The sequence below is a fragment of the Nerophis lumbriciformis genome, linkage group LG18 (genome assembly GCF_033978685.3).
Source record: "Nerophis lumbriciformis linkage group LG18, RoL_Nlum_v2.1, whole genome shotgun sequence".
NCBI classification, from domain to species: domain Eukaryota; kingdom Metazoa; phylum Chordata; class Actinopteri; order Syngnathiformes; family Syngnathidae; genus Nerophis; species Nerophis lumbriciformis.
Window position 1 is genome coordinate 20,316,974 of NC_084565.2, and position 27,070 is coordinate 20,344,043.

General features: G+C 41.7%; 1 protein-coding gene across 1 annotated transcript in view; it reads left to right on the forward strand.

Moving 5' to 3' along the window:
* Positions 1-27,070, forward strand: part of midn (midnolin) — a 77,871-nt gene that overhangs the window by 37,617 nt on the left and 13,184 nt on the right. Inside the window, exons 5-7 of the mRNA XM_061977811.1 lie at positions 10,846-11,334; positions 14,576-14,699; positions 14,800-15,126. Coding sequence (XP_061833795.1) covers positions 10,846-11,334; positions 14,576-14,699; positions 14,800-15,126 — 940 coding nt within the window. The remainder of the gene's footprint in view (positions 1-10,845; positions 11,335-14,575; positions 14,700-14,799; positions 15,127-27,070) is intronic.

Genomic DNA, 27,070 nt, shown 5'->3' on the forward strand with positions numbered 1-27,070 from the left:
TTTATTTTCATGACTATTTATATTGTAGATTGTCACTGAAGGCATCACAACTATGAATGGACACATGTGGAGTTATGTACTCAACAAAAAAAGGTGAAATAACTGAAAACATGTTTTATGTTCTAGTTTCTTCAAAATAGCCACCCTTTTTTATTACTGCTTTGCACACTCTTGGCATTCTCTCGATGAGCTTCAAGCACACCTGTGAAGTGAAAACTATTTCAGGCCTCTTGAAGCTCATCGAGAGAATGCCAAGACTGTGCGAAAAAGTAATCGGAGCAAAGGGTGGCTATTTTGAAGAAACGTTTTCAGTTATTTCACCTTTTTTTGTTAAGTACATAACTCCACATGTGTTCATTCATAGTTTTGATGCATTCAGGGACAATCTACAATGTAAATTGTCATGAAAATAAAGAAAACCATTGAATGAGAAGGTGTGTCCAAACATTTGGCATGTACTGTATATTGATTTGAATTCAATTAGGACGCTAGGAGCATATTTTTTTGATATATGCTTTAATCCTGCTAAGATTTCCTTGTTTTGCACAAACTCGAATGACAAATTATATTTAAAAAGAAGAAGTGCATGTGCGACATCATCAACTTGTGGCTTGGCCTATACATTACAACATTTGTTTGGTTTTTTTAGGGGTGTAACTATTTGTTTTAACAATGATTTGATTCAATTCGATATTTGTGGTTGCCAATACGATTCACGAACGATAAAAGCATTTTTTTTTTTAACAATTCAGTCCAAAGCAATGCAGTGAGTTGAACTGGATCTAGTACATTTTTAGCAAAAATTATGACAACATTGTCATCCGTACAACTTTTCTTAAATAACCGAACCTGCTATGTTTTTTTTTTTGTTTTTATTTTACGATGTCAGTACAATCTTATGTGATGAGAGCTGACAGGAATTTAATAATGCACAATCTGGATTCAATCTGCTAAAAAAGTTGGTTTGTAAAACCATGCATACGAATGTTTGCATGTGGTTTCTCTTGAAATTTAAAGAGGGCATCAATAGAAGAATAACTGCACAGCGGGGATAATATAAGACCGAGAACTTGCACCCATACATACCAAGAGTCTATGGCATGGGTGTCAAACTCTGACCCGCGGGCCAAATTTGTGTAATTTCATTTGGCCCTTGAGGCAATATCAAATTAACATTAGAGCTGGCCCGCCGGTTTTATACAGCGGCGGTGCTGCTGTAACACTGCATTCACCGCTAATACTCATACTTGCCAACCCTCCCGATTTTCCCGGGAGACTCCCGAATTTCAGTGCCCCTCCCGAAAATCTCCCGGGGCAACCATTCTCCCGATTTCCCCCAGATAACATTATTGGAAGCGTGCCTTAAAGGCACTGCCTTCAACGTCCTCTACAACATGTCGTCAAGTCCGCTTTTCCTCCATACAACCAGCGTGCCGGCCCAGTCACGTAATATATGCAGCTTTTACACACAAACAAGTGAATGCAAGCATACTTGGTCAACAGCCATACAGGTCACACTAAGGGTGGCCGTATATGCGCCACACTGTGAACCCACACCAAACAAGAATGACAAACACATTTTGGGAGAACATCCGCACCGTAACACAACAGAACAAATACCCAGAAGTTATCTTGCTATACCGCCCCAAATTCTGGGGCGGTATTGCTCGGTTGGTAGAGTGGCCATGCCAGCAACTTGAGGGTTGCAGGTTCGATCCCCGCTTCCGCTATCCTAGTCACTGCCGTTGTGTCCTTGGGCAAGACACTTTACCCACCTGTTCCCAGTGCCACCCACACTGGTTTAAATGTAACTTAGATAATTTCAGTGCCCCTCCCGAAAATCTCCCGGGGCAACCATTCTCCCGATCTCCACCCAGATAACATTATTGGAAGCGTGCTTTAAAGGCACTGCCTTCAACGTCCTCTACATTATGTCGTCAAGTCCGCTTTTCCTCCATACAACCAGTGTGCCGGCCCAGTCACGTAATATATGCAGCTTTTACACACAAACAAGTGAGTGCAACGCATACTTGGTCAATAGCCATACAGGTCACACTGAGGGTGGCCGTATAAACAACTTTAACACTGTTACAAATATGCGCCACACTGTGAACCCACACCAAACAAGAATGACAAACACATTTTGGGAGAACATCCGCACCGTAACACAACAGAACAAATACCCAGAAGTTATCTTGCTATACCGCCCCAAATTGTGGGGCGGTACAGCTCGGTTGGTAGAGTGGCCGTGCCAGCAACTTGAGGGTTGCAGGTTCGATCCCCGCTTCCGCTATCCTAGTCACTGCCGTTGTGTCCTTGGGCAAGACACTTTACCCACCTGTTCCCAGTGCCACCCACACTGGTTTAAATGTAACTTAGATATTGGGTTTCACTATGTAAAGCGCTTTGAGTCACTAGAGAAAAAGCGCTATATAAATATAATTCACTTCACTTCACTAACTCTTCCGGGATGCTATAATATACAACCCGCGCTACCACTAAACCCCGCCTCCCCCCACCAAGTTAATGTTGATATTTACCTCAGAAGGCTGCAAAATAGAAAAGAGGCATTCAATGTTTTATTGAAATTGTATTTAATATACCATTGATGTTTTTTCGTTTGTTTTTTGAAAGTAGATTTTGCACTATTAAGTTATATAAGCGTTGCTTGTTCCATATTGAATGAATGAATGAATGAATGAAATAAGTTTATTTCGGTCATATAATCAACCATTAACCATTTTGTGTGACCAGTTTAAGAGTACAGACTATACATATACAGTATAACAATCATACACATTTACACACAAAAGGAAAAGAAAAGAAAAGAAAAAGCATGACCGAAAAAGGAATAGGCTGAAGCCAAAGCTTATATTTGCCTATCCTATACCTTCACTGAAAATAAGATTACCTGGAACATCAATGTTAAAAAAAAATCAAAATCAAAATCAATGGGATGAAAGTAATTGTTACTATATTTTATAATTTTCAATTATCTCACCTTTCAATGTTTTCTTAAACCTTAACAAAGAAGTACATGTCTTCAACTCATTACTGAGCTTGTTCCACCATTTAACTCCTAAAACTGAAATACATTTGTATTTAATATTCGTTCTTGCTTTACCTATTTCAAAAATCAATACCCCCCGTAAATTATGGTTTTCTCCTCTTAATTGAAATAACCTAAGAATACAAGCTGGAAGGCTGTTGATCTTTACTCGAAACATAATTTCCATTGTTTTTAAAAACACAATATCTGAAAATTTTAACACATTAGAACTTATAAATAATGGATATTCAGTGTTAAAGCAAATCAGTGTAGCAAACTGAGCAATAATTAACGTTTTACTCATGCACTTTCTCTTGCTACTTCAAGGCTTGAATGTTTGATTCATTCATTATTGTTATTTTATTTTCAAATGTATTATTAGCCTGTGGAAAAAGTTTATTTTGATATTTACCTCAGAAGGCTGCAAATAGAAAAGAGGCATTCCATTTTTATTTAAATTTTATTTGATATGCCATTGATATTTTTTAATTATTATTATTGATATTTGAAACTGGATTTTGCATGTCACTATAAAGTTATATAAGCCTTGCTTGTTCAATATTCAATGCGAAACTTCCCTATTAAAAGGTTAATTTGTTCAACCTTGGCCCGCGTCTTTGTTCAGTTTTAAATTTTGGTCCCACTCTGTATTTGAGTTTGACACCCCTGGTCTATGGTATCTGATACACATATGTGACAGAACAAGGGTCTGTTATATAAATTCACACGCCCAAGTAGCATTTGTTGAGAGACTTCTCACGAGGGTTCCACCCCATCTTTCAACCGCCCTCTAAATAAACACAGAGCTTTGACAGCCAACCTCGGGGTCTCCTATTAACTGTCTCGTCAGTCTGAAGTTTCACCTTGTCTCTTAGGTCACACAGGCTTCATTTTACTGTCCTTTCCAAAACCTTTCTCATGTATAGCGCCCAACCCTGCTTCACACCCGGCCCGGGGCCTGCTGAGTTTGTCGTCTTTACCACAACCGTGTAATCACAAGGCGGGGTGTGAACTGTATCAACAACAGCCTGATAGGCCACGTTTACACTCCCATAGTGCTGAGTTTCTGTTTCTGCCTCGTGCTTTTTATGATAGCCGCCTTCCTTTTGTATTTATTTAGATGTTGAACTGTGAGGTCATCTTTGTCCTTTCACCTGCCTCTCCTCCTCTTTTTGTTTTGTTTTGTTTTGTTGCGTGCCCATGTCAATACCAATGTGCAAAGGTCACCCTGGCAATAGAGAGGCGACGGTCGATAGAAATAAATAAGCAGCTGAGAAGAGTGATTGAGGTTTAGAGCTGGGTGATTCACAGGTTTAAACTACCAACTGGCATCGTAAAAGTCTTGAGAGAGGGAAATCTCATCTCTTGTACCACTTCAAAAAGTCTAAGTTTATGCAAAATGTGTCAAAACTCTTACTGTTGGTACTGGTACCAAATTTATTTCGATACTCTTCGGTACTTTTCTAAATAAAGGGGACCACAAAAAATTGCATTATTGGCCCTATTTTAACCAAAAATTGTACGGTACATTAGACCAGTGATTTTCAACCTTTTTTGAGCCAAGGCACATTTTTTGTGTTGACAAAATCCGGAGGCACACCACCAGCAGAAGTCGTTGTCGCAATTGTTGGATGTGACTTTAAAGCATAACCAAGCATGCATCAATATAGCCATACTTGCCAACCTTGAGACCTCCGATTTCGGGAGATGGGGGGTGGGGGGGGCGGGGCGGGGGCGTGGTTAAGAGGGGAGGAGTATATTTACAGCTAGGATTCACCAAGTCAAGTATTTCATATATATATATATATATATATATATATATATATATCCATCCATCCATTTTCTACCGCTTATTCCCTTTTGGGGTCGCGGGGGGCGCTGGAGCCTATCTCAGCTACAATCGGGCGGAAGGCGGGGTACACCCTGGACAAGTCGCCACCTCATCGCAGTATATATATATATATATATATATATATATATATATATATATATATATATATATAAAAGAAATACTTGAATTTCATTTATTTACACATATACACACACATAACACTCATCGACACATTGTTGAGTTAAGGGTTGAATTGTCTATCCTTGTTCTATTTGTCACTATTTTTCTAACCATGCTGAACACCCTCACTGATGATGCATTGCTGTGTGGCGCGCAAAAAGTGCTTTCATCAACTGCACTAGATGGCAGTATTGTACTGTTTAAGAGTGTCACAACATTGCTGTTTAGGCAGATGAACTGCTTTACGGTAGACAAAACGTGACTGCTGTTGTTGTGTGTTGTTGCCGCGCTGGGAGGACGTTAATGAAACTGCCTAACAATAAACCCACATAAGAAACCAAGAACTCGCCCTCGATCATTCTACAGTCATAACATGATTGGGCAGGTACGCTGTTTATTTTGTGTGCCTGAATTTCGGGAGATTTTCGGGAGAAAATTTGTCCCGGGAGGTTTTCGGGAGAGGCGCTGAATTTCGAGAGTCTCCCGGAAAATCCGGGAGGGTTGGCAAGTATGATGTAGCTCTTGTCGCAAAGTAGGTGTACTGTCACCACCTGTCACATCACGCCGTGACTTATTTGGAGTTTTTTGCCGTTTTCCTGTGTGTAGCGTTTTAGTTCTTGTCTTGTGCTCCAATTTTGGTGACTTTTTCTCTTTTTTTTGGTATTTTCCTGGAGCAGTTTCTAGTCTTCCTTTGAGCGATATTTTCCGCATCTACTTTGTTTTTATCCTTCTTCGTAGGGACATTGTCGATTGTCATGTCATGTTCGGATGTACATTGTGGACGCCATCTTTGCTCCACAGTAAGTCTTTGCTGTCGTCCAGCATTCTGTTTTTGTTTACTTTGTAGCCAGTTCAGTTTTAGTTTCGTTCTGCATAGCCTTCCCTAAGCTTCAATGCCTTTTCTTAGGGGCACTCACCTTTTGTTTATTTTTGGTTTAAACATTAAACACCCTTTTACCTCCATGCTGCCTCCCGCTGTTTCTGACATCTACAAAGCAATTAGCTACCTGCTGCCACCTACTGATATGGAAGTGTATTACACGGTTACTCTGCCGAGCTCTAGACAGCACCGACACTCAACAACAACACATAATTTACAGACTATAATCACTGGTTTGCAAAAAATATTTTTTACCCCAAATCGGTGAAATTAGATAATCTCCCACGGCACACCAGACTATATCTCACGGCACACTAGTGTGCCGTGACACAGTGGTTAAAAAACACTGCATTAGACATATGTTTCTTATTGCAAGTTTGTCCTTAAATAAACTAGTGAACATACAAGACAACTTGTCTTTTATTAGTAAGTAAACAAACAAAGACTCTAAATTTAGCTGCTGACATATGCAGTAACATATTGTGTCATTTTCCATTCTATTATTTTGTCAAAATTATTAAGGACAAGTGGTAGAATATGAATTATTAATCTACTTGTTAATTTTCTGTTATTATCTGCTTACTTTCTCTTTTAACATATTCTATCTACACTTCTCTTAAAATGTAATAATCACTTATTCTTCTGTTGTTTGATACTTTACATACATTTTGGATGATACCACCAATTTGGATATCAATTCGATACCAAGTAATTACAGGATCATACATTGGTCATATTCAAAGTCCTCATGTGTCCGGGGACATATTTCCTGAGTTTATAAACATAATATAAATTTAAAAAAAAAACGAAAGAAGATGTTGTGATGCCAAAAAATATTGACGTAATCATAGTAGTATTGACTAGTACGGCCCTGTACTTGGTATCATTACAGTGGATGTCAAAATTTGTCAAAACTCTTACTGTGCTAATAATTCTCTGACAAACGTGGCTGCGCTATAATAAAACCCCATAAAGTGGATTGACTCGAAATAAAGCGCACTACAAAACACCACACTGTAACCTTGTGGTGTTAAGCCGAATCACCACGGAATTTCCCTCAAAACTCGACAGTGCGCCTTATAACCCGGTGCGTCTAATGTACGGAATAATTCTGGTTTTGCTTACCAACCTTAAAGCAATTTTATTTGGTACATGGTGTAATGATAAGTGTGACCAGTAGATGTCAGTCAAACATAAGAGATACGTGTAGACTGCACTATGATGGCAATATGACTCAAGTAAACAACACCAACATTGTATATGTTCCATTGAAAATATAGAACATTACACACGACGCTCAAAAATCTATCAAAATGTTTTAGTACGACTTTGGTAAGCTATGAAGCCGCACTGCTTGATGGATTGTCGGTGCATTAAACATACAAGTATTATTATGATGTGTATAAGGTAAGACATATTATCTGGTGTTTTGTTTCGCAATATTATGCAAAAGAAACTTGTCTTACCTTCTGGTACCTGCTGATCTGTATTTGGGATCTGCATAAATTCTGAGAAATTGCGCGTATCTGCCTGTGTAGTCCGTGCCGACACCGTAGTCGATAAGCTTCTTCTTTTTCGCTATCTTCTTGTTATGAGACATTCATCCTCCGCTGTTGCCATTTCTAATATAAAGTAGTGTAAAGTTCGTACTTATATCTGTAAGTAAATTTGCCATGAAAGCACTAAAACATACCGGTGTAGTGAGTTTACATTATTCACCCAAGGAACTTTAGTTATAAGAGAGTTTCGGTCGGACGGTTTTTTCACGATACACGTTGTTGTTTACGGATGCGGAGATGGTGTTCCGTTATTGATTTAAGTAAAGTCTGAATGTCATTAAAACAGTTAGCGCCATCTTTTTACACTTCTTCCACTCCCGTCCTTGCACGCTACACCGCTACAACAAAGACGGCGAGGAGAAGACGCTGCCGGAGGTGAGCCACGTAAATAAGACCGCCCACAAAACGGCGCATCCTGAAGCGACTTGAAGATGATCTGTAGAACATCATCTATGCAACATGTTGACCAAAGAACCACCATTACATGTTATGTCGACCACAAGGAAGTGTTTTACATTTAGAAAAAAATTATTATATGACCCCGTTAATGCGCCTTATAATCTGGTGCGCCTTTTATATGAAAAAAGACCTGACTCGACCCGCTCATCGGCAGTGCGCCTTATATCCGGTGCGCCCTATGGTCCGGAAAATACGGTACATCTGTATTGCGTTTTCAGCACAAATGTCAACAATGCCATTTTCACATTATTGGCCCTGCCTGTCATCTCCTATGGCAACCCCCACTTTTGCATTGGATAGTGCACGTCGATGCTTTTTTGGACAGAGGGATCACTTTGCATTTGCTGGTGCTGACTGTTTTGGCTAACTCGGGGCGGGCGAGTGCCCGAAGAGGCATTGTGTGACCCCGGAGTGACTCACACACTCTTGAGTACACATGCAATAGAATGCAGCGGACGAGCACGCACGCACAGACAGCCTTGTTGTTTATTGCAAATCCTCCAGCCAAGTTGTGACAAGTCTAGTGTCTCATTCTTGTGTCCAGCGAAAATTCCCCCCGTCTCTCTCACTTCACACACCCTTTTTTGTTTGCCTCTGTTGCTGCAAAAATGGGCATCCCCTCCAGATCCGCTGCAGACAATTGTCCATTCTGTTTGTGCGCGAGGCGGGCGGGGTGTGTTTCCTGGACGCGGGACTAATTTCACAGGCCCGGAGCCAGAGAGAAGGGTGGCTTTTGTCCCCCTTTGGTCTGAATGACACTGCTGACTAAGAGCGAGCCAGAGGATGGTGGGAGGCGAGTGAGAGTGGGCTCTGTTTGTTGTGTGTTGTCCAATAGTCGGCCTCATGCAGCTGATGTAAATAGCCCAGTGTTACAGAGTAGTGATTGATTGCACGATGACTCTAGAGCAGTTTGCGTCCGTCTCCTTAAGAGTAGGAGGTCAGAGCTCTGTTATTCACTCTTCAACAGCCATCCACTGTTCATTTGAAAAAGGGAGGAAGTCAAACTGCAGCGAAATATCAGTTTTTCCTCTATGTGCATCTTATTAAAGGCCTACTGAAATGCGATTTTCTTATTTAAACGGGGATAGCAGGTCCATTCTATGTGTCATACTTGATCATTTCGCGATATTGCCATATTTTTGCTGAAAGGATTTAGTAGAGAACATCGACGATAAAGTTCACAACTTTTGGTCGCTGATAAAAAAGCCTTGCCTGTACCGGAAGTAGCAGACGATATGCGCATGACGTCACAGGTTGTGGAGCTCCTCACATCTGCACATTGTTTACAATCATGGCCACCAGCAGCGAGAGCGATTCGGACCGAGAAAGCGATGATTTCCCCATTAATTTGAGCGAGGATGAAAGATTTGTGGATGAGGAAAGTGAGAGTGAAGGACTGGAGGGCAGTGGGAGCGATTCAGATAGGGAAGATGCTGTGAGAGGCGGGTGGGACCTGTTATTCAGATGGGAATGACTAAAACAGTAAATAAACACAACTCTATTAGCCACAACACAACCAGGCTTATATTTAATATGCCACAAATTAATCCCGCATAACAAACACCTCCCCCCTCCCGTCCATATAACCCGCCAATACAACTCAAACACCTGCACAACACACTCAATCCCACAGCCCAAAGTACCGTTCACCTCCCCAAAGTTCATACAGCACATATATTTCCCCAAAGTCCCCAAAGTAACGTACGTGACATGCACATAGCGGCACGCACGTACGGGCAAGCGATCAAATGTTTGGAAGCCGCAGGTGCATGCGTACTCACGGTACCGCGTCTGCGCATCCAACTCAAAGTCCTCCTGGTAAGAGTCTCTGTTGTCCCAGTTCTCCAAAGGCCAATGGTAAAGCTTGACTGTCATCTTTCGGGAATGTAAACAATGAAACACCGGCTGTGTTTGTGTTGCTGCAGCCGCCCGCAATACACCGCTTCCCACCTACAGCTTTCTTCTTTGCTGTCTCCATTGTTCATTGAACAAATTGCAAAAGATTCACCAACACAGATGTCCAGAATACTGTGGAATTTTGCGATGAAAACAGACGACTTAATAGCTGGCCACCATGCTGTCCCAAAATGTCCTCTACAATCCGTGACGTCCCCTGCTACCACCAAACCCCCCCCCCCCCCCCCCCCCCCCCTCTGTGCGGCTTTTGAGGTGGGCGGGGTTTGGTAGCGGGGGTGTATAATGTATCCCGGAAGAGTTAGGGCTGCATGGGATTCTGGGTATTTGTCCTGTTGTGTTTATGTTGTGTTACGGTGCAGATGTTCTCCCGAAATGTGTTTGTCATTCTTGTTTGGTGTGGGTTCACAGTGTGGCGCATTATTAGTAAGAGTGTTAAAGTTTTTTTATACCGCCACCGTCAGTGTAACCTGTGTCGTTGTTGACCAAGTATGCCTTGCTGTCACCTACGTCAGCAAGCGAAAGCCCCACACAACGTGTAGCTGATCAGGCACGCTGGTTGTAGTGGGTGCTATATGCTGTACCGTCACGGCAAGCATGACGCTGACAATTGCCATTCTTATAAAACCCGCGTGCCGCACCAGCATTCAAATTCCATATTAAGGTGTGGGCAGCGTGTCTGAGACCCCTGGTTTATACATAGCACAAAGCAAAAAAAATACTTTATATGCAGTGTTATTTTATTTTAAATTTCAAAAAAATTTTTGTGGCTCCCATTATTTTGTATAATTTGTGAAACTTGTCAAAATGGCTCTTTGACTGGTAAAGGTTGCCGACCCCTGGATTAGGGGGTACTTGAATTAAAAAAATGTTCACAGGGGGTACATCACTGAAAAAAGGTTGAGAACCACTGGTCTAAAAGGTGTCAAAACTGGGTTTTATGTCACTAATCAAATGTCTTCTCCACCTACAGGTCAGTGACTTCCTGTCCGGCCGCTCCCCCCTCACCCTGGCGCTGCGTGTCGGCGATCACATGATGTTCGTCCAGCTCCAGTTGGCGGCACAGCAGTCGGGCGGCCCGCAGCTCCAGCATAGGCACCTTATCACCCGCGGAAACTCGGACGCGGCGGCGAGCCCGCCCACAGGACAGCTGTGCGCCCCCCTCCCACACTCCGCCCATCACCCACACTCCACGCCCTCTTCCTCGAGTACCTTCCCCCTTCCATCGACACACCAGCAGCAGCTCCCCACCATGTACCACCAGTCCCCCTCCTCCAGCCCACACTGCAGCACCGCCACCCCTCCACCGCCTCCTTCTCACTCGCCGCGCCAGGCGTACGCTTTCCGCTCTCCTTCCCATCACCTTCGTCATCATCACCATCAGTATCACCAGCCTTCTTTAGGCCAGCCCAGCCACGACGTCGGCCGGGCCAGCCCTGTAGCCCCCGTTTTGTGCCCCGAGGTAAGTCCTTATGTACTGTTAAAACTTCTCCAAGGGCCAAAAAATATGATGCATGGATTAAACATACGTTTATTGTTACATGTTAGAAGAATTAGGGGCGTCTCTGAGGTTATTTTTGTTTTAAATATTGCATAACAGGCCCAATTCCCATCCCTAGTTTACATAAGGGCATTTGCAAAAGGTTCAAAACACCAAATCACGAGCATCCTTCAAAGAATTTGCCCCAAGATGCAACACAAGCGTCCTGTTTATTGTTACACCCGTTGCCGTGTCAACAGCATTGGAAATGCAGGTCTGGTTTAAGAGCGACTAAAAGGGCAAGTGTCTCTCTTCCTCTCTCTTATTAGTCTTTACAAGCTTGACACACACACATATATAGGCACACACCCCCATAGGATTACACTCTCAAATGTCAGATTTGTCGCTTGTGGGTTCTAAGTTTATTTGGTGACATTATAGCTTGTCATTTTGGGCATAGGATGACACTATCCATCTTGTTTATTTCACTTACGTAGTTCTAATAGTATTTTTATTTTTTTTTACGTTTGACCTAAATGTCACAGGGTAAAAAATAGGGTTGGATGCTCATATACCAGACCTGGGCAAATTAAGGCCCGGGGCGGTATGCGGCCCCGTTAAGCTTTTCAATTTGGCCATTTCCAAATACTTTTTTTATTTTTTTTTTATTTTAATTTTAATTTTTTTATTTTATTTATTTTTAATTAATTGAGCCAACAAAACAATACACAGCAATACCATAACAATGCAATCCAATTCCAAAACCAAACCTGACCCAGCAACACTCAGAACTGCAATAAACAGAGCAATTGAGAGGACACACAAACACGACACAGAACAAACCAAAAGTAGTGAAACAAAAATGAATATTATCAACAACAGTGTCAATATTAGTTACAACTTCAACATAGCAGTGATTAAAAATCCCTCATTGACATTATCATTAGACATTTATAAAACAAATGAAAAAAGAACAATAGTGTCACAGTGGCTTACACTTGCATCGCATCTCATAAGCTTGACAACACACTGTGTCCAATATTTTCACAAAGATAAAATATGTCATATTTTTGGTTCATTTAATAGTTAAAACAAATTTACATTATTGCAATCAGTTGATAAAACATTGTCCTTTACAATTATAAAAGCGTTTTACAAAAATCTACTACTCTGCTTGCATGTCAGCAGACTGGGGTAGATCCTGCTGAAATCCTATGTATTGAATGAATAGAGAATCCTTTTGAATCAGGAAAAAATTGTTTTTGAATCGAGAATCGTGTTGAATTGAAAAAAAAAAATCGATTTTGAATCGAATCAGGACCCCAAGAGTCGAAATTGAATCGAATCGTGGGACACCCAAAGATTCACAGCCCTACTTGTTACTATGGTAATCTACGTCAGTGTTTTTCAACCTTTTTTGAGCCAAGGCACATTTTTTGCGTTGAAAAAATGCGGAGGCACACCACCAGCAGAAATCATAAACAAACGAAACTCAGTTGACAGTAAAAAGTCGTCGCAATTGTTGGGTATGCCATTAAACCATAACCAAGCATGCATCACTATAGCTCTTGTCTCAAAGTAGGTGTACTGTCACGACCTGTCACATCACGCTGTGACTTATTTGGAGTTTTTTGCTGTTTTCCTGTGTGTAGCGTTTTAGTTCTTGTCTTGTGCTCCAATTTTGGTGACTTTTTCTCTTTTTTTGGTATTTTCCTGGAGCAGTTTCAAGTCTTCCTTTGAGCGATATTTTCCGCATCTGCTTTGTTTTTATCCTTCTTCGTGGGGACATTGTCGATTGTCATGTCATGTTCGGATGTACATTGTGGACGCCATCTTTGCTCCACAGTAAGTCTTTGCTGTCGTCCAGCATTCTGTTTTTGTTTACTTTGTAGCCAGTTCAGTTTTAGTTTCGTTCTGCATAGCCTTCCCTAAGCTTCAATGCCTTTTCTTAGGGGCACTCACCTTTTGTTTATTTTTGGTTTAAGCATTAGACACCTTTTTACCTGCACACTGCCTCCCGCTGTTTCCGACATCTACAAAGTAATTCGCTACTGGCTGCCACCTACTGATATGGAAGAATATTACACGGTTACTCTGCCGAGCTGTAGACAGCACCGACACTCAACAACAACACTTAATTTGCAGACTTTAATTACTGGATTGAAAAAAATATTTTTAACCCAATTAGGTAAAATGACATAATCTCCCACGGCACACCAGACTGTATCTCATAGTGGTTGAAAAACACTGATCTATGTCGCAGCAGCTTTGACGAGGCACCAAGCAGTGTGGGTGGGGAGCGTTTCCACAGAGTGTTTTCCAGAGTGGCCAGCCTGAAATGCGAGTGTCAGGGACAGACGCGGAAAGAGATTTGTACAGCAAAGTTCTAAAGCTTACCAATATATCAGATATGTCAGGTTGTAGGTGGGGTTTTTTACCCTTTGCGTTCATATTTTGTTGTGTTTGTTGCATTTTTGTTGTGTTTCGCTTGATTGTAAAATATGTCGATGGAGAGCGTGTGTGACGTTCATATGTTGTCAATATTCAGTGTTTTATTGTTCATAGTTGATCTTGTAAATCCCTTTATTTTCATGTACATTCTGGGTGTCTCCTTCAGTAAAAAAACATAAAATTCCATTCCATTTTTTAAAGGCAGTCTGTCATAACGTTTTTAGCATTCAATCAGACATTATTGTGAGGTTTTGTATTAGTGTTCCTCAAAATAGATATACCGGCCCCCAGAGACATTGTTGAGTCAAAATAATTGCCCAGGCCTGCCATATATTGTATGTATGTACAAAAAACAGTTGTATAACAGTGTATTTTCTGTTCTATAGAAATTATGATATACAGTGTTTTCTACAGTGGTTGTCAATCTTTTTTCAGTCACGAAGGAATGGAAATTGATTTTAGTAATAACCTGGGCAACTCTGGTCAAGACAGTGCTACATATGAATGACGCTCACACTAAATGTGTGGACATGTTGTTTACTGTGAGTTGGTCTTACTTGTGTTGTCTTTAGAAAATCTTGAATGTGTTGACTCATTTTCAGTGGATACTAGATTGATACTTCTTACCAAGCTGTACATTGACTACTCTAAATTATATTCAAGTTTAGTTTCTATACTATTGTCCCTTGAAAACTCACGCGAAAACCCCTTTATATCGGCTCTCACAGCTTTTTTTTATGCATGCTGATTAAATGACTTGTGTTTTTCCCAGGCCAACTGCAGCACCAACAGCCCTACTACTGGCACCAATTCATCAGCACGCTCCCGTAAACCTGGCGCCATCATTGAGAGCTTTGTTAACCACGCCCCCGGAGTCTTTTCAGGGACCTTTTCAGGTGACATTTACTGCTACAGCTGCTCCTGCAGTATAAACTTTGAGATCCATCTGCCCGAGTCGTGCTTTATTTAGAGTCCCTGTCCTTTCCTCTTTCTCAGGCACTTTGCATCCAAACTGCCAGGACAGCAACGGACGTCCCAGGCGGGATATAGGTACTATCCTTCAGATCCTCAACGACCTTCTGAGCGCTACGCGCCACTACCAGGGCATGCCCCCGTCCCTCACCCAGCTCCGTTACCAAACCCAGTGTGGCACACCTAACTCGCCGTCCCCGTCCCCGTCACCACCGCCTCCTTCGCCCCCGGTCGCCGGCATAACGGGCCTCTCCGCCAAAGCTACCTCGATACCTGCTGGCGCCCCCGCCAGCCCCGCAGTGACTCTTCATCCACTGGTTCAGAGCCAGATCCGCATGTGCAAGCCACCCGGTAAGTGACTCTAACGCAGTCAGAAATACAAAACCCGAAACCAGTGAAGTTGGCATGTTGTGTAAATGGTAAATAAAAACAGAATACAATGATTTGCAAATCCTTTTCAACCAATTGAATAGACTGCAAAGACGTTCGAACTGGAAAACGTTGTTATTTTTTGCAAATATTAGCTCATTTGGAATTTGATGCCTGCAACCTGTTTCAAAAAACGTCTTTTTCATGGACGCCCCTGCTTATTATTCCACTTGACCCCCACCCGCCCCTTGGCTCTAGCACTTTGAACCATGGTGAAGTATTTCAAATTAGCCCTATGCACAGAGACGTCGATCGGGTCTTGCAACGTCATCAACCATCAGCGTTTGCCAGCAGTGACGTAAGGCAGATGCGACAAATGTTTGTTTACTTTCAAAATGCCATCGCACGCGATGTTCAGCTTTGCTTGTGCTTTTTAAAAAAAAATTTCCTCCTGTCTTTATTAAAAAGATGACTGTTTAAACAACGACGTTTATGGCGAAATAGGCAAATGTTGCCGCATCATCTTGCGGTATGTAAAATGTGTTTCACTGTTTCACCATAGGGTTCAATATGATGTCGGTCCACTTTTTGCAGCTATTACAGCTTCAACTCTTCCGGGAAGGCTGTCCACAAGGTTGCGGAGTGTGTTAATAGGAATTTGAGGTCACACACTGATGTTGGTGGAGAAGGCCTGGCTCTCAGTCTCCGTTCTAATTCATCCCAAACGTGTTCTATCGGGTTCAGGTCAGGACTCTGTGCAGGCCAGTCAAGTTCATCCACACCAGACTCTGTCATCCATGTCTTTATGGACCTTGCTTTGTGCACTGGTGCACAGTCATGTTGGAAGAGTAAGGGACCCGCTCCTGGAGTTGGGCTTGGCCCCTTAGTTCCAGTGAAAGGAACTTTGAATGCTCCGGTTCACCAAAACATTTTGGACAATTCCACGCTCCCAACCTTGTGGGAACAGTTTGAAGTGGGCCCCTTCCTCTTCCAACATGACTGTGCACCAGTGCACAAAGCAAGGTCCATAAAGACATGGATGACAGAGTCTGGTGTGGATGAACTTGACTGGCCTGCACAGAGTCCTGACCTGAACCCGGTAGAACACCTTTGGGATGAATTAGAACGGATCATGTTGGAAGAGTAAGGGACCCGCTCCAGGAGTTGGGCTTGGCCCCTTAGTTCCAGTGAAAGGAACTTTGAATGCTGGCACAAGTGGCAAAAAAAAGCTGGCACACGTGGAAAAAAAGACTGAGAAAGTTGAAGAATGCTCATCAAACACTTATTTGGAACATTCACAAGTGAACAGGCTAATTGGGAACAGGTGGGTGCCATGATTGGGTATAAAAGCAGCTTCCATGAAACGCTCAGTCATTCACAAACGAGGATGGGGCGAGGGTCACCACTTTGTGAACAAATGCCGAGCCACGTGTTACAACAGAGTGGCTTCGTAGTAAAAGAGTGCGGGTACTAGACTGGCCTGCCTGTAGTCCAGACCTGTCAACTTGGGCTTAAGCTGTACATCAAGCAAGAATGGGAAAGAATTCCACCTGAAAAGCTTCAAAAATTGGTCTCCTCGGTTCCCAAACATTTACTGAGTGTTGTTAAAAGGAAAGACCATGTAACACAGTGGTAAAAATGCCCCCGTGCCAACTTTTTTTGCAATGTGTTGCTGCCATTAAATTCTAAGTTAACGATTATTTGCCCCCAAAAAAATTAAGTTTCTCAGTTCGAACATTAAATATCTTGTCTTTGCAGTCTATTCAATTGAATATAAGTTAGAGATATTATCGGCCGATAAATGCGTTAAAATGTCATATCGGAAATCGTTTTTTTTATTAGTGGTATCGTTTTTTTTAATTTTTTTTTTTTTTAATTTTTATTAAATCAACATAAAAAACACAAGATACACTTACAATTAGTGCACCGACCCAAAAAAACTCCCTCCCCCATTCACACTCATTCACACAAAAGGGTTGTTTCTTTCTGTTATTAATATTCTGGTTCCTACATTATATATCAATATATATCAATACAGTCTGCAAGGGATACAGTCCGTAAGCACACATGATTGTGCGTGCTGCTGGTCCACTAATAGTACTAACCTTTAACAGTTAATTTGACTCATTTTCATTAATTACTAGTTTCTATGTAACTGTTTTTATATTGTTTTACTTTCTTTTTTATTCAAGAAAATATTTTTAATTTATTTATTTTATTTTATTTTATTTTTATTTTTTTTAAAGTACCTTATCTTCACCATACCTGGTTGTCCAAATTAGGCATAATAATGTGTTAATTCCACGACTGTATATATCGGTTGATATCGGTATCTGTAATTAAAGAGTTGGACAATATCGGAATATCGGACATCGGCAAAAAGCCATTATCGGACATCCCTACAAATCATCGTACCGTATTTTCCGCACTATAAGGCGCACCGGATTATTAGCCGCACCTTCAATGAATTACATATTTCATAACTTTGTCCACCAATAAGCCGCCCCGGATTATAAGCCGCGCCTACGCTGCGCTAAAGGGAATGTCAAAAAAACAGTCAGATAGTTCAGTCAAATTTTAATAATATATTGAAAACCAGCGTTCTAACAACTCTGTCCCAAAATGTACGCAAATGTGCAATCACAAACATAGTAAAATTCAAAATGGTGTAGAGCAATAGCAACATAATGTTGCTCGAACGTTAATGTCACAACACACAAAATAAACATAGCGCTCACCTTCTGAAGTTATTCTTCATTCGTAAATCCTTCGAATTCTTCGTCTTCGGTGTCCGAATTGAAAAGTTGCGCAAGCGTGGGATCCAAAATGGCCGGTTCCGTCTCGTCGAAGTCATCGGAGTCAGTGTCGCTGTTGTTGTCCAGTAGTTCTGTGAATCCTGCCTTCCGGAAAGCTCGGACCACAGTTGTGACCGAAATATCTGCCCAGGCATTTACGATCCACTGGCAAATGTTGGCGTATGTCGTCCGGCGCTGTCTGCCCGTCTTAGTGAAGGTGTGTTCGCCTTCGGAGCTGTGTGAAAAAAGCCACCCGGCCTCTTCGCGTAAACTTCCCTTAACCACTCGCTCATCTTTTCTTCATCCATCCATCCCTTCGAGTTAGCTTTTATGATGACGCCGGCTGGAAAGGTCTCTTTTGGCAAGGTCTTCCTTTTGAATATCACCATGGGTGGAAGTTAGCATGGCAAGCTAGAACCACAGTGAAGGATGACTTCTCATTCCCTGTGGTGCGAATATTCACCGTACGTGCTCCCGTTCCACAGTGCGGTTCACAGGAATATCAGTTGCTGTGAAATACGGTAGTAATCCGTGTGCGGATGGAGAGATTGCGTCTTTTTATGAACCGGATCCTTGTCGCTTAGTAGGAGCCATTTTGTGGTCTTTACAGATGTAAACAGGAAATGAAACGTACGGTGATATCCGCGCGTTTTTTCTTCTTCTTCCGGGGGCGGGTGGTTGCTTACAGTAGAAGAAGAAGCGCTTCCTGTTCTATGGGGGCGGGTGCTTTCCTTGGCGGTTGCTTGCGTAGAAGAAGAAGCGCTTCCTGTTCTACCGGGAAAAAAGATGGCGGCTGTTTACCGAAGTTGCGAGATCGAAACTTTATGAAAATGAATCGTAATAAAGCGCACCGGGTTATAAGGCGCACTGTCAGCTTTTGAGAAAATTTGTGGTTTTTAGGTGCGCCTTATAGTGCGGAAAATACGGTATTCTGTTTTTATTTACGAATTACACAACGTGCCAACTTCACTGGTTTTGGATACATGGTTTCACATTAATTTGTAGCTGAGATAGGCTCCAGCGCCCCCCGCGACCCCAAAGGGAATAAGCGGTAGAAAATGGATGGATGGGTTTCACATTACTGTATGACGCTGATTCGACCAAAAAATAATTATAAATATTAGACAACCTCGGCAGTAACCTTTAGCGAGGCACATGACAAGCACACGGGGAGGCTTTTCTTTGAAATGCAACACAAGCCTCTCCAGACCTGTCCAGTCAGGCTTTAGTTGTCACGCAGCATTGTTTATGTGCACCGAGCACATATAGGTTCACCCCTTCCAGCCCGAAGGCAGGGTTATGTTTAGACTAGATTAGGCGGTTCAAAGACAGGCTTGAAGATGACGCAAGCGGAATATACCCATGCTCAAGGGCTGGGGTGGTTACTGGTGCTGATGGAGTTCCGACAGACCGATCAGACAGATGTGCATTACATATGACTTCTAGCTGCGTTTATACTTGTGGTTTGGTATTCTGGCTCAGTCCAAAAATAACTTAGAAGAGTGAGCTCTTAATCTGGTATTTTTGTCATGGTGCCAACGGCTGTGCAGTAAAGAACATACACAAAGAGTAAGGACTAAAGCTCAATTTTAATACCTCCACCACCCTTGTTTTTTGCCCTCCCTCCTTCGTTATGTGCGTTCATGTCAATCAAGAGGGGTTCGAATTTTATGACAGATAGAGGGGAATGGCGAAGTACCTCCCTTGAAGCGAAGTGGGATATAGATGGCAGAGCAGAAACTCAGAGAAGCGTACAAATACACTATATTGCCAAAAGTATTTGGCCACCTGCCTTGACTCACATATGAACTTGAAGTGCCATCCCATTCCTACCCCATAGGGTTCAATATGATTTCGGTCCACCCTTTGCAGCTATTACAGCTTCAACTCTTCTGGGAAGGCTGTCCACAAGGTCGCGGAGTGTGTTTATAGGAATTTTTGACCATTCTTCCAACACACTGATGTTGGTCGAGAAGGCCTGGCTCTCAGTCTCCGTTCTAATTCATTCCAAAGGTGTTCTATCGGGTTCAGGTCAGGACTCTGTGCAGTCCAGTCAAGTTCATCCACACCAGACTCTGTCATACATGTCTTTATGGACCTTGCTTTGTGCACTGGTGCACAGTCATGTTGGACGAGGAAGGGGCCCGCTTCAAACTGTTCCCACAAGGTTGGGAGCGTGGAATTGTCCAAAATTTTTTGGTATCCCGGAGTATTCAAAGTTGATTTCACTGGAACTAAGGGGCCAAGCCCAACTCCTGGAGCAGGGTCCTTACTCTTCCAACATGACTGTGCACCAGTGCACAAAGCAAGGTCCATAAAGACATGGATGACAGAGTCTGGTGTGGATGAACTTGACTGGCCTGCACAGAGTCCTAACCTGAACCCGATAGAACACGTTTGGGATGAATTAGAATGGAGACTGAGAGCCAGGCCTTCTCCACCAACATCAGGTTGTGACCTCAAATTCCTATTAACACACTCCGCAACCTTGTGGACAGCCTTCCCGGAAGAGTTGAAGCTGTAATAGCTGCAAAAAGTGGACCGACATCATATTGAACCCAATGGTTCAAACGCAAATACACAGTGAAACACATTTTACATACCGCAAGATGATGCGGCAACATTTGCCTATTTCGCCATAAACGTCGTTGTTTAAACGGTCATCTTTTTAATAAAGACAGAAGGGGAAAAAATTTAAAAAGCACAAGCAAAGCTGAACATCGCGTGCGATGGCATTTTGAAAGTAAACATTTGTTGCATCTGCCTTACGTCACTGCTGGCAAACGGTGATGGTTGATGACGTTGCAAGACCCGATCGACGTCCCTGTGCATTGGGCAAATTTGAAATACTTCACCATGGTACAAGGTGCTAGAGCCAAGGGGCGGGTGGGGGTCAAGTGGAAGAATAAGCAGGGGCGTCCATGAAAAAGACGTGTTTTGAAACGTGTTGCAGGCCTCAAATTCCAAATGAGCTACTATTTGCAAAAAATAACAACGTTTTCCAGTTCGAACGTTAAGTATCTTGTCTTTGCAGTCTATTCAATTGAATATAGGTTGAAAAAGACTTGCAAATCATTGTATTCTGTTTTTATTTACCATTTACACGACGTGTAAAGCCTTGATTTGAGAGCTTTGGGATATGCCGTATTTTTCGGATTATAAGTCGCAGTTTTTTTCATAGTTTGGCCGTGCTCCAGTGTGACTTATATATGTTTTTTTTCCTTCTTTATTAAGCATTTTTGGCAGGTGCGACTTATACTCCGAAAGATACGGTATTAAGAGACGTAACTAAATGATAGTATTGCAAAATGCTGCCTGCAAGGTTGATTACAGAGGTTACTTATACATTTTGCTATTTTTACCAGCTTGGATTTCACAAAAGGCTTCTAAAATATACTTTTAAAGAGTGCTGGTATGACACACACAGAGAGCAGAGCAAATAAACACACTTTCACTTGCACATTTGTACATTTCCGCACACTGCAAAAACTGAAGTCTAATAATATGAAATATCTCAAATAAGGGTGATATTTGCTTATTTTCTGTCTGATAAGATAATTCTTCTCACTAAGCAGATTTTATGTTAGTGTTTTACTTGTTTTAAGTGTTTTGGTCCTAAATGATCTCAGTAAGATATTACAGCTTGTTGCTGAGATTTGATGACCTAAATTGAGTAAAACATGCTTGAAACTAGAATATCAACTGTTGCAAAGCTGTGTCATCAACACTCATAAGTATAAAAATACTTAAAAAATATATATATTTTTTTTTCAAGCATGAAAAAAAAAAATCATGACTTTGACACAATTGTGTCTCATAATTAAAACAGATGACAGCCAAATGGACTTTGCGGTTTTATTTTCAATGAAAAAATAGAAAATACGTACTCATATAGTAGTACAGTTGGCACAGTACAGTAAACTGACAGTTAATATTTAAACATTTAACATGTGACATTTCTAACAATTTTGAACAGAAATAGTTCATGCACATTCAGATAAATTCTTCAAAATTACAATAAAAAATTTTTTGGCCGGGGGCCGGGCTTTATGTATGCACACTAATTTGACTGAAAGAGCACGCACTTGGCGCAATGATGTCATGTTATCGATGGAAAAATGCATTTTTAGACCATATGATTTGCCTGAGCGGCTAGGAGACCCCGAGAGTAACAAGCGGCTGCCTTGTTGCCTTTCCTTTAAGAACAATATATTAGTTTTTAGTATAAATTTGCTGGTTTCAAGAAATGTAATGCCGAGTGCATATCATTATGTCAATATAATGGCACTAGCATTTTTCAACATATTGAGCAAAAGGGTCTCATATTTTTTTTTCTACCAAGAAAAGTGCACTTATTAGTGAGAATATACTTATTTGAAGGTATTTTGGGGTTCATTGAAGTTAGCTAGTTTTACTTGTATTGGAAAGTCTTGACAAGCCAAATGTTCTTGTTCTATTGGCAAATAATTTTGCTTAGTTCAAATAAAATACCCCTAATTTTTGTATTTTTTTTTTCTTGTTTTTGAACACTGACTTTTTGCAGTGTAGTTTTCACCTTTGAAGTTAAAGGCCTATTGAAATGCGATTTTCTTATTTAAACGGGGATAGCAGGTCCATTCTGTGTGTCATACTTGATCATTTTGCGATATTGGCATATTTTTGCTGAAAGGATTTAGTAGAGAACATCGACGATAAAGTTCGCATATTTTGGTCGCTGATAAAAAAGCCTTGCCTGTACCGGAAGTAGCAGACGATATGCGTGTGACGTCACAGGTTGTGGAGCTCCTCACATCTGCACATTGTTTACAATCATGGCCACCAGCAGTGAGAGCGATTCGGACAGAGAAAGCGACGATTTCCCCATTAATTTGAGCGAGGATGAAAGATTTGTGGATGAGGAAAGTGAGAGTGAAGGACTAGAGGGCAGTGGGAGCGATTCAGATAGGGAAGATGCTGTGAGAGGCGGGTGGGACCTGATATTCAGCTGAATGACTAAAACAGTAAATAAACACAAGACATATATATACTCTATTAGCCACAACACAACCAGGCTTATATTTAATATGCCACAAATTAATCCCGCATAACAAACACCTCCCCCCTCCTGTCCATATAACCCGCCAATACAACTCAAACACCTGCACAACACACTCAATCCCACAGCCCAAAGTACCGTTCACCTTCCCAAAGTTCATACAGCGCATATATTTCCCCAAAGTCCCCAAAGTTACGTACGTGACATGCACATAGCAGCACGCACGTACGGGCAAGCGATCAAATGTTTGGAGGCCGTAGCTGCATGCGTACTCACGGTACCACGTCAGCGCATCCAACTCAAAGTCCTCCTGGTAAGAGTCTCTGTTGTACTAGTTCTCCACAGGCCAATGGTAAAGCTTGACTGTCATCTTTCGGGAATGTAAACAATGAAACACCAGCTGTGTTTGTGTTGCTGCAGCCGCCCGCAATACACCGCTTCCCACCTACAGCTTTCTTCTTTGCTGTCTCCATTGTTCATTGAACAAATTGCAAACGATTCACCAACACAGATGTCCAGAATACTGTGGAATTTTGCGATGAAAACAGACGACTTGATAGCTGGCCACCATGCTGTCCCAAAATGTCCTCTACAATCCGTAACGTCACGTGCCGGCGTCATCATACCGAGACGTTTTCAGCAGGATATTTTGCGCGAAATTTAAAATTGCACTTTAGTAAGCTAACCCGGCCGTATTGGCATGTGTTGCAATGTTAAGATTTCATCATTGATATATAAACTGCGTGGTCGGTAGTAGTGGGTTTCAGTAGGCCTTTAAGTCAACCAAACCACACAAGTTCACTTAGAAGCGGACCGATATCCACTTCTCATGCGATCCGGGTCCACCTGTTTGGTGCACACCAGTGTTCGGATTATCAGGTTCACACTTGACAAAACAAGTCAAAGCGGTTTTGATGGAACTGAATGAAAGATGAAGCATTGTCTTCTGGTGGCCTCGGTTTCTCATGTGGAGGATACTCGAGTCCCGAGGTGTCAGTGAATCATGTTTTAATGTTTGAGTAGAATAGTGGTTCAGTTCTAGCAGCTGAGTTGCATCCCCCCGTGTCACCCCCTTGTGCCCTTACAAGTGTCCGGTGAACAGTTGGAACAACACAAGCTTATTTTCCTAACTTAGGGAAGACCGTTCCTTCACTCCTACCATTACCCTTGTCCTGTCTCTACATCTGCACTGCACCCAACAACCCACACTATTTCCCCCCGTTCAAAAACAGCCTCGCCTGTAAAATCCATCTGTCCATTTTCCTCCAATTCAGTTTCCCCTCCTTCTTTTTCCATGTCTGTGTTGTGCATCAACACTGTGTTCTCAGTGTTCTGCTGGCACTTTGTTGTCGCTTTAAATAGATGTATTCAACACTGGAGGTTGTTAAAACCGCAAACTAAGCCTTCATTCATCATCTGGGTGTAAAATCCCATCCATTAACCAAGACAGAATATATTGCCACTTGTTTTTTGACTTAGTAGTCCTCCTACCTGAGACAACAATGAACGCAGGTCTCATTGTGGACACTTCCGTCTGGTGTTCCAATGATCAAGGAAAATACTCCCACAAGGCTAATCTCACTGAGCGAGTATGAGCGCACTGATCAATTTCCTGTCGTCTGGCACGAATTGGGTGATGTTGGCCAGGGTAAAGGACAATTGAATGCACACCCTTATCATAGCTGTCAAACCTTCTATATATCCCGGTCAACCAACCCGTGGCACTCCCGTTTATGTGGTGAATCTTTCTTAGGCACTGCATGTGACAATGATGACGTGCGGCTAGTAGTGTTTTTGGTACCGGTACCAAAATTATTTCGATACTTTTCTAAATAAAGGGGACCACAACAAATTGCATTATTGGCTTTATTTCAACAAAAAATCTTGGGGTACTTTAAACACATGTTTCTTATTGCAAGTTTGTCCTTAAATAAAATAGTGAACATACAAGACAACTTGTCTTTTATTAGTAAGTAAACAAACAAAGGCTCCTCATTTAGTCTGCTGACGTATGCAGTAACATATTGTGTCATTTTACATTCTATTTTTTTGTCAAAATTATTAAGGACAAGAAGAAAATGAATGAATAATATACTTGTTCATTTACTGTTAATATCTGCTTACTTTCTCTTTTAACATGTTCTATCTACACTTCTGTTAAAATGTAATAATCACTTATTCTTCTGTTGTTTGGATGCTCTACATTAGTTTTGGATGATACGACAAATGTAGGTATCGATCCGATAAAGGATCATATATTGGTCATATTCAAAGTCTTCATGTGTGCAGGGACATATTTCCTGAGTTTATAAACATCATATACATTTTTTTTTAAACGAAAGAAGATGTTGTGATGCCAAAAATATCGACGTAATCATAGTAGTATCAACTAGATACGCTCCTGTACTTGGTATCATTACGGTGGATGTCACCAATGGTGTTTGTTTACATTTTGACGCCGGTGAGCTACGGTGTGTAGTGAAGCATGTTTAGCTATTCCTCATCCTGCAGGGATGATACTTGTAAGAAACTTACTTTATTTGTCGCCATGGAGGCGAGGATTAGTCATTTAGAAGTAGCTAAAGCACTGTGGCGGAACTTTAGCCGCTAAGTAGCTAGCCATGTCTTAAAGCACCTCTTCCTGAGGGTGTTTCAGTGTTATAACTTCACCTTTATCGATAGTTTTTTAGCCCAAATGCGTCCGTTCTCCCTTTTCTGTCTACACACTGTGTCTGCTTGTAAGTACTCTGTGATTGAGCGCTGCCGAACATGCTCCTCTGCTCGTAAAACCAACAATGGCATGACGTAACGACGATTGGGGCGCGAGCTAGTGGGGGACCGGTACATTTTAGAGGCGGCATAGTACCGAATATGATTCATTAGTATCGCGGTACTATACTAATACCGGTATACCGTACAACCCTACATTATATACAAACCCCGTTTCCATACGAGTTGGGAAATTGTGTTAGATGTAAATATAAACGGAATACAATGATTTGCAAATCATTTTCAACCCATATTCAGTTGAATATGCTACAAAGACATCATATTTGATGTTCAAACTGTAGTTACTGACAGTGGGTTTCTGATGTGTTCCTGAGCGCATGTGGTGATATCCTTTACACACTGATGTCGCTTGTTGAAGCAGCACAGCCTGAGGGATCGAAGGTCACGGGCTTAGCTGCTTACGTGCAGTGATTTCTCCAGATTCTCTGAACCCTTTGATGATATTATTGACCATAGATGGTGAAATCCCTAAATTCCTTGCAATAGCTGGTTGAGAAAGGTTTTTCTTAAACTGTTCAATTTGCTCACGCATTTGTTGACAAAGTGGTGACCCTCACCCCATCCTTGTTTGTGAATGACTGAGCATTTCATGGAATCTACTTTTATACCCAATCATGGCACCCACCTGTTCCCAATTTGCCTGTTCACCTGTGGGATGTTCCAAATAAGTGTTTGATGAGCATTCCTCAACTTTATCAGTATTTATTGCCACCTTTCCAAACTTCTTTGGCACGTGTTGCTGGCATCAAATTCTAAAGTTAATGATTATTTGCAAAAAAAAAAAAATGTTTATCAGTTTGAACATCAAATATGTTGTCATCAGTGTGTGAATGTGTGTGTGTGTGTGTGTGAATGGGTGAATGTGGAAATAGTGTCAAAGCGCTTTGAGTCATACCAAAGACTATAAAAATGGGACCCATTACCTCCCTGCTTGGCACTCAGCATCAAGGGTTGGAATTGGGGGTTAAATCACCAAAAATGATTCCCGGGCGCGGTCACCGCTGCAGCCCACTGCTCACTGCCCACTGCTGATCAAGGGTGATGGGTCGAATGCAGAGAGTAATTTCGCCACACCTAGTGTGTGTGTGACAATCATTGCTACTTTAACTTTTTAACTTTTATATTCAAAAAGTCAAAACCCACAGCTTGCTGGCCTGCCTGAGCCTACATCCATGTACGTAATCAAAGTACCGTATTTTTCGGACTATAAGTCGCAGTTTTTTTCATAGTTTGGCCGGGCTCCAGTGCGACTTATATATGTTTTTTTCCTTTTTTATTATGCATTTTCGGCAGGTGCGACTTATAC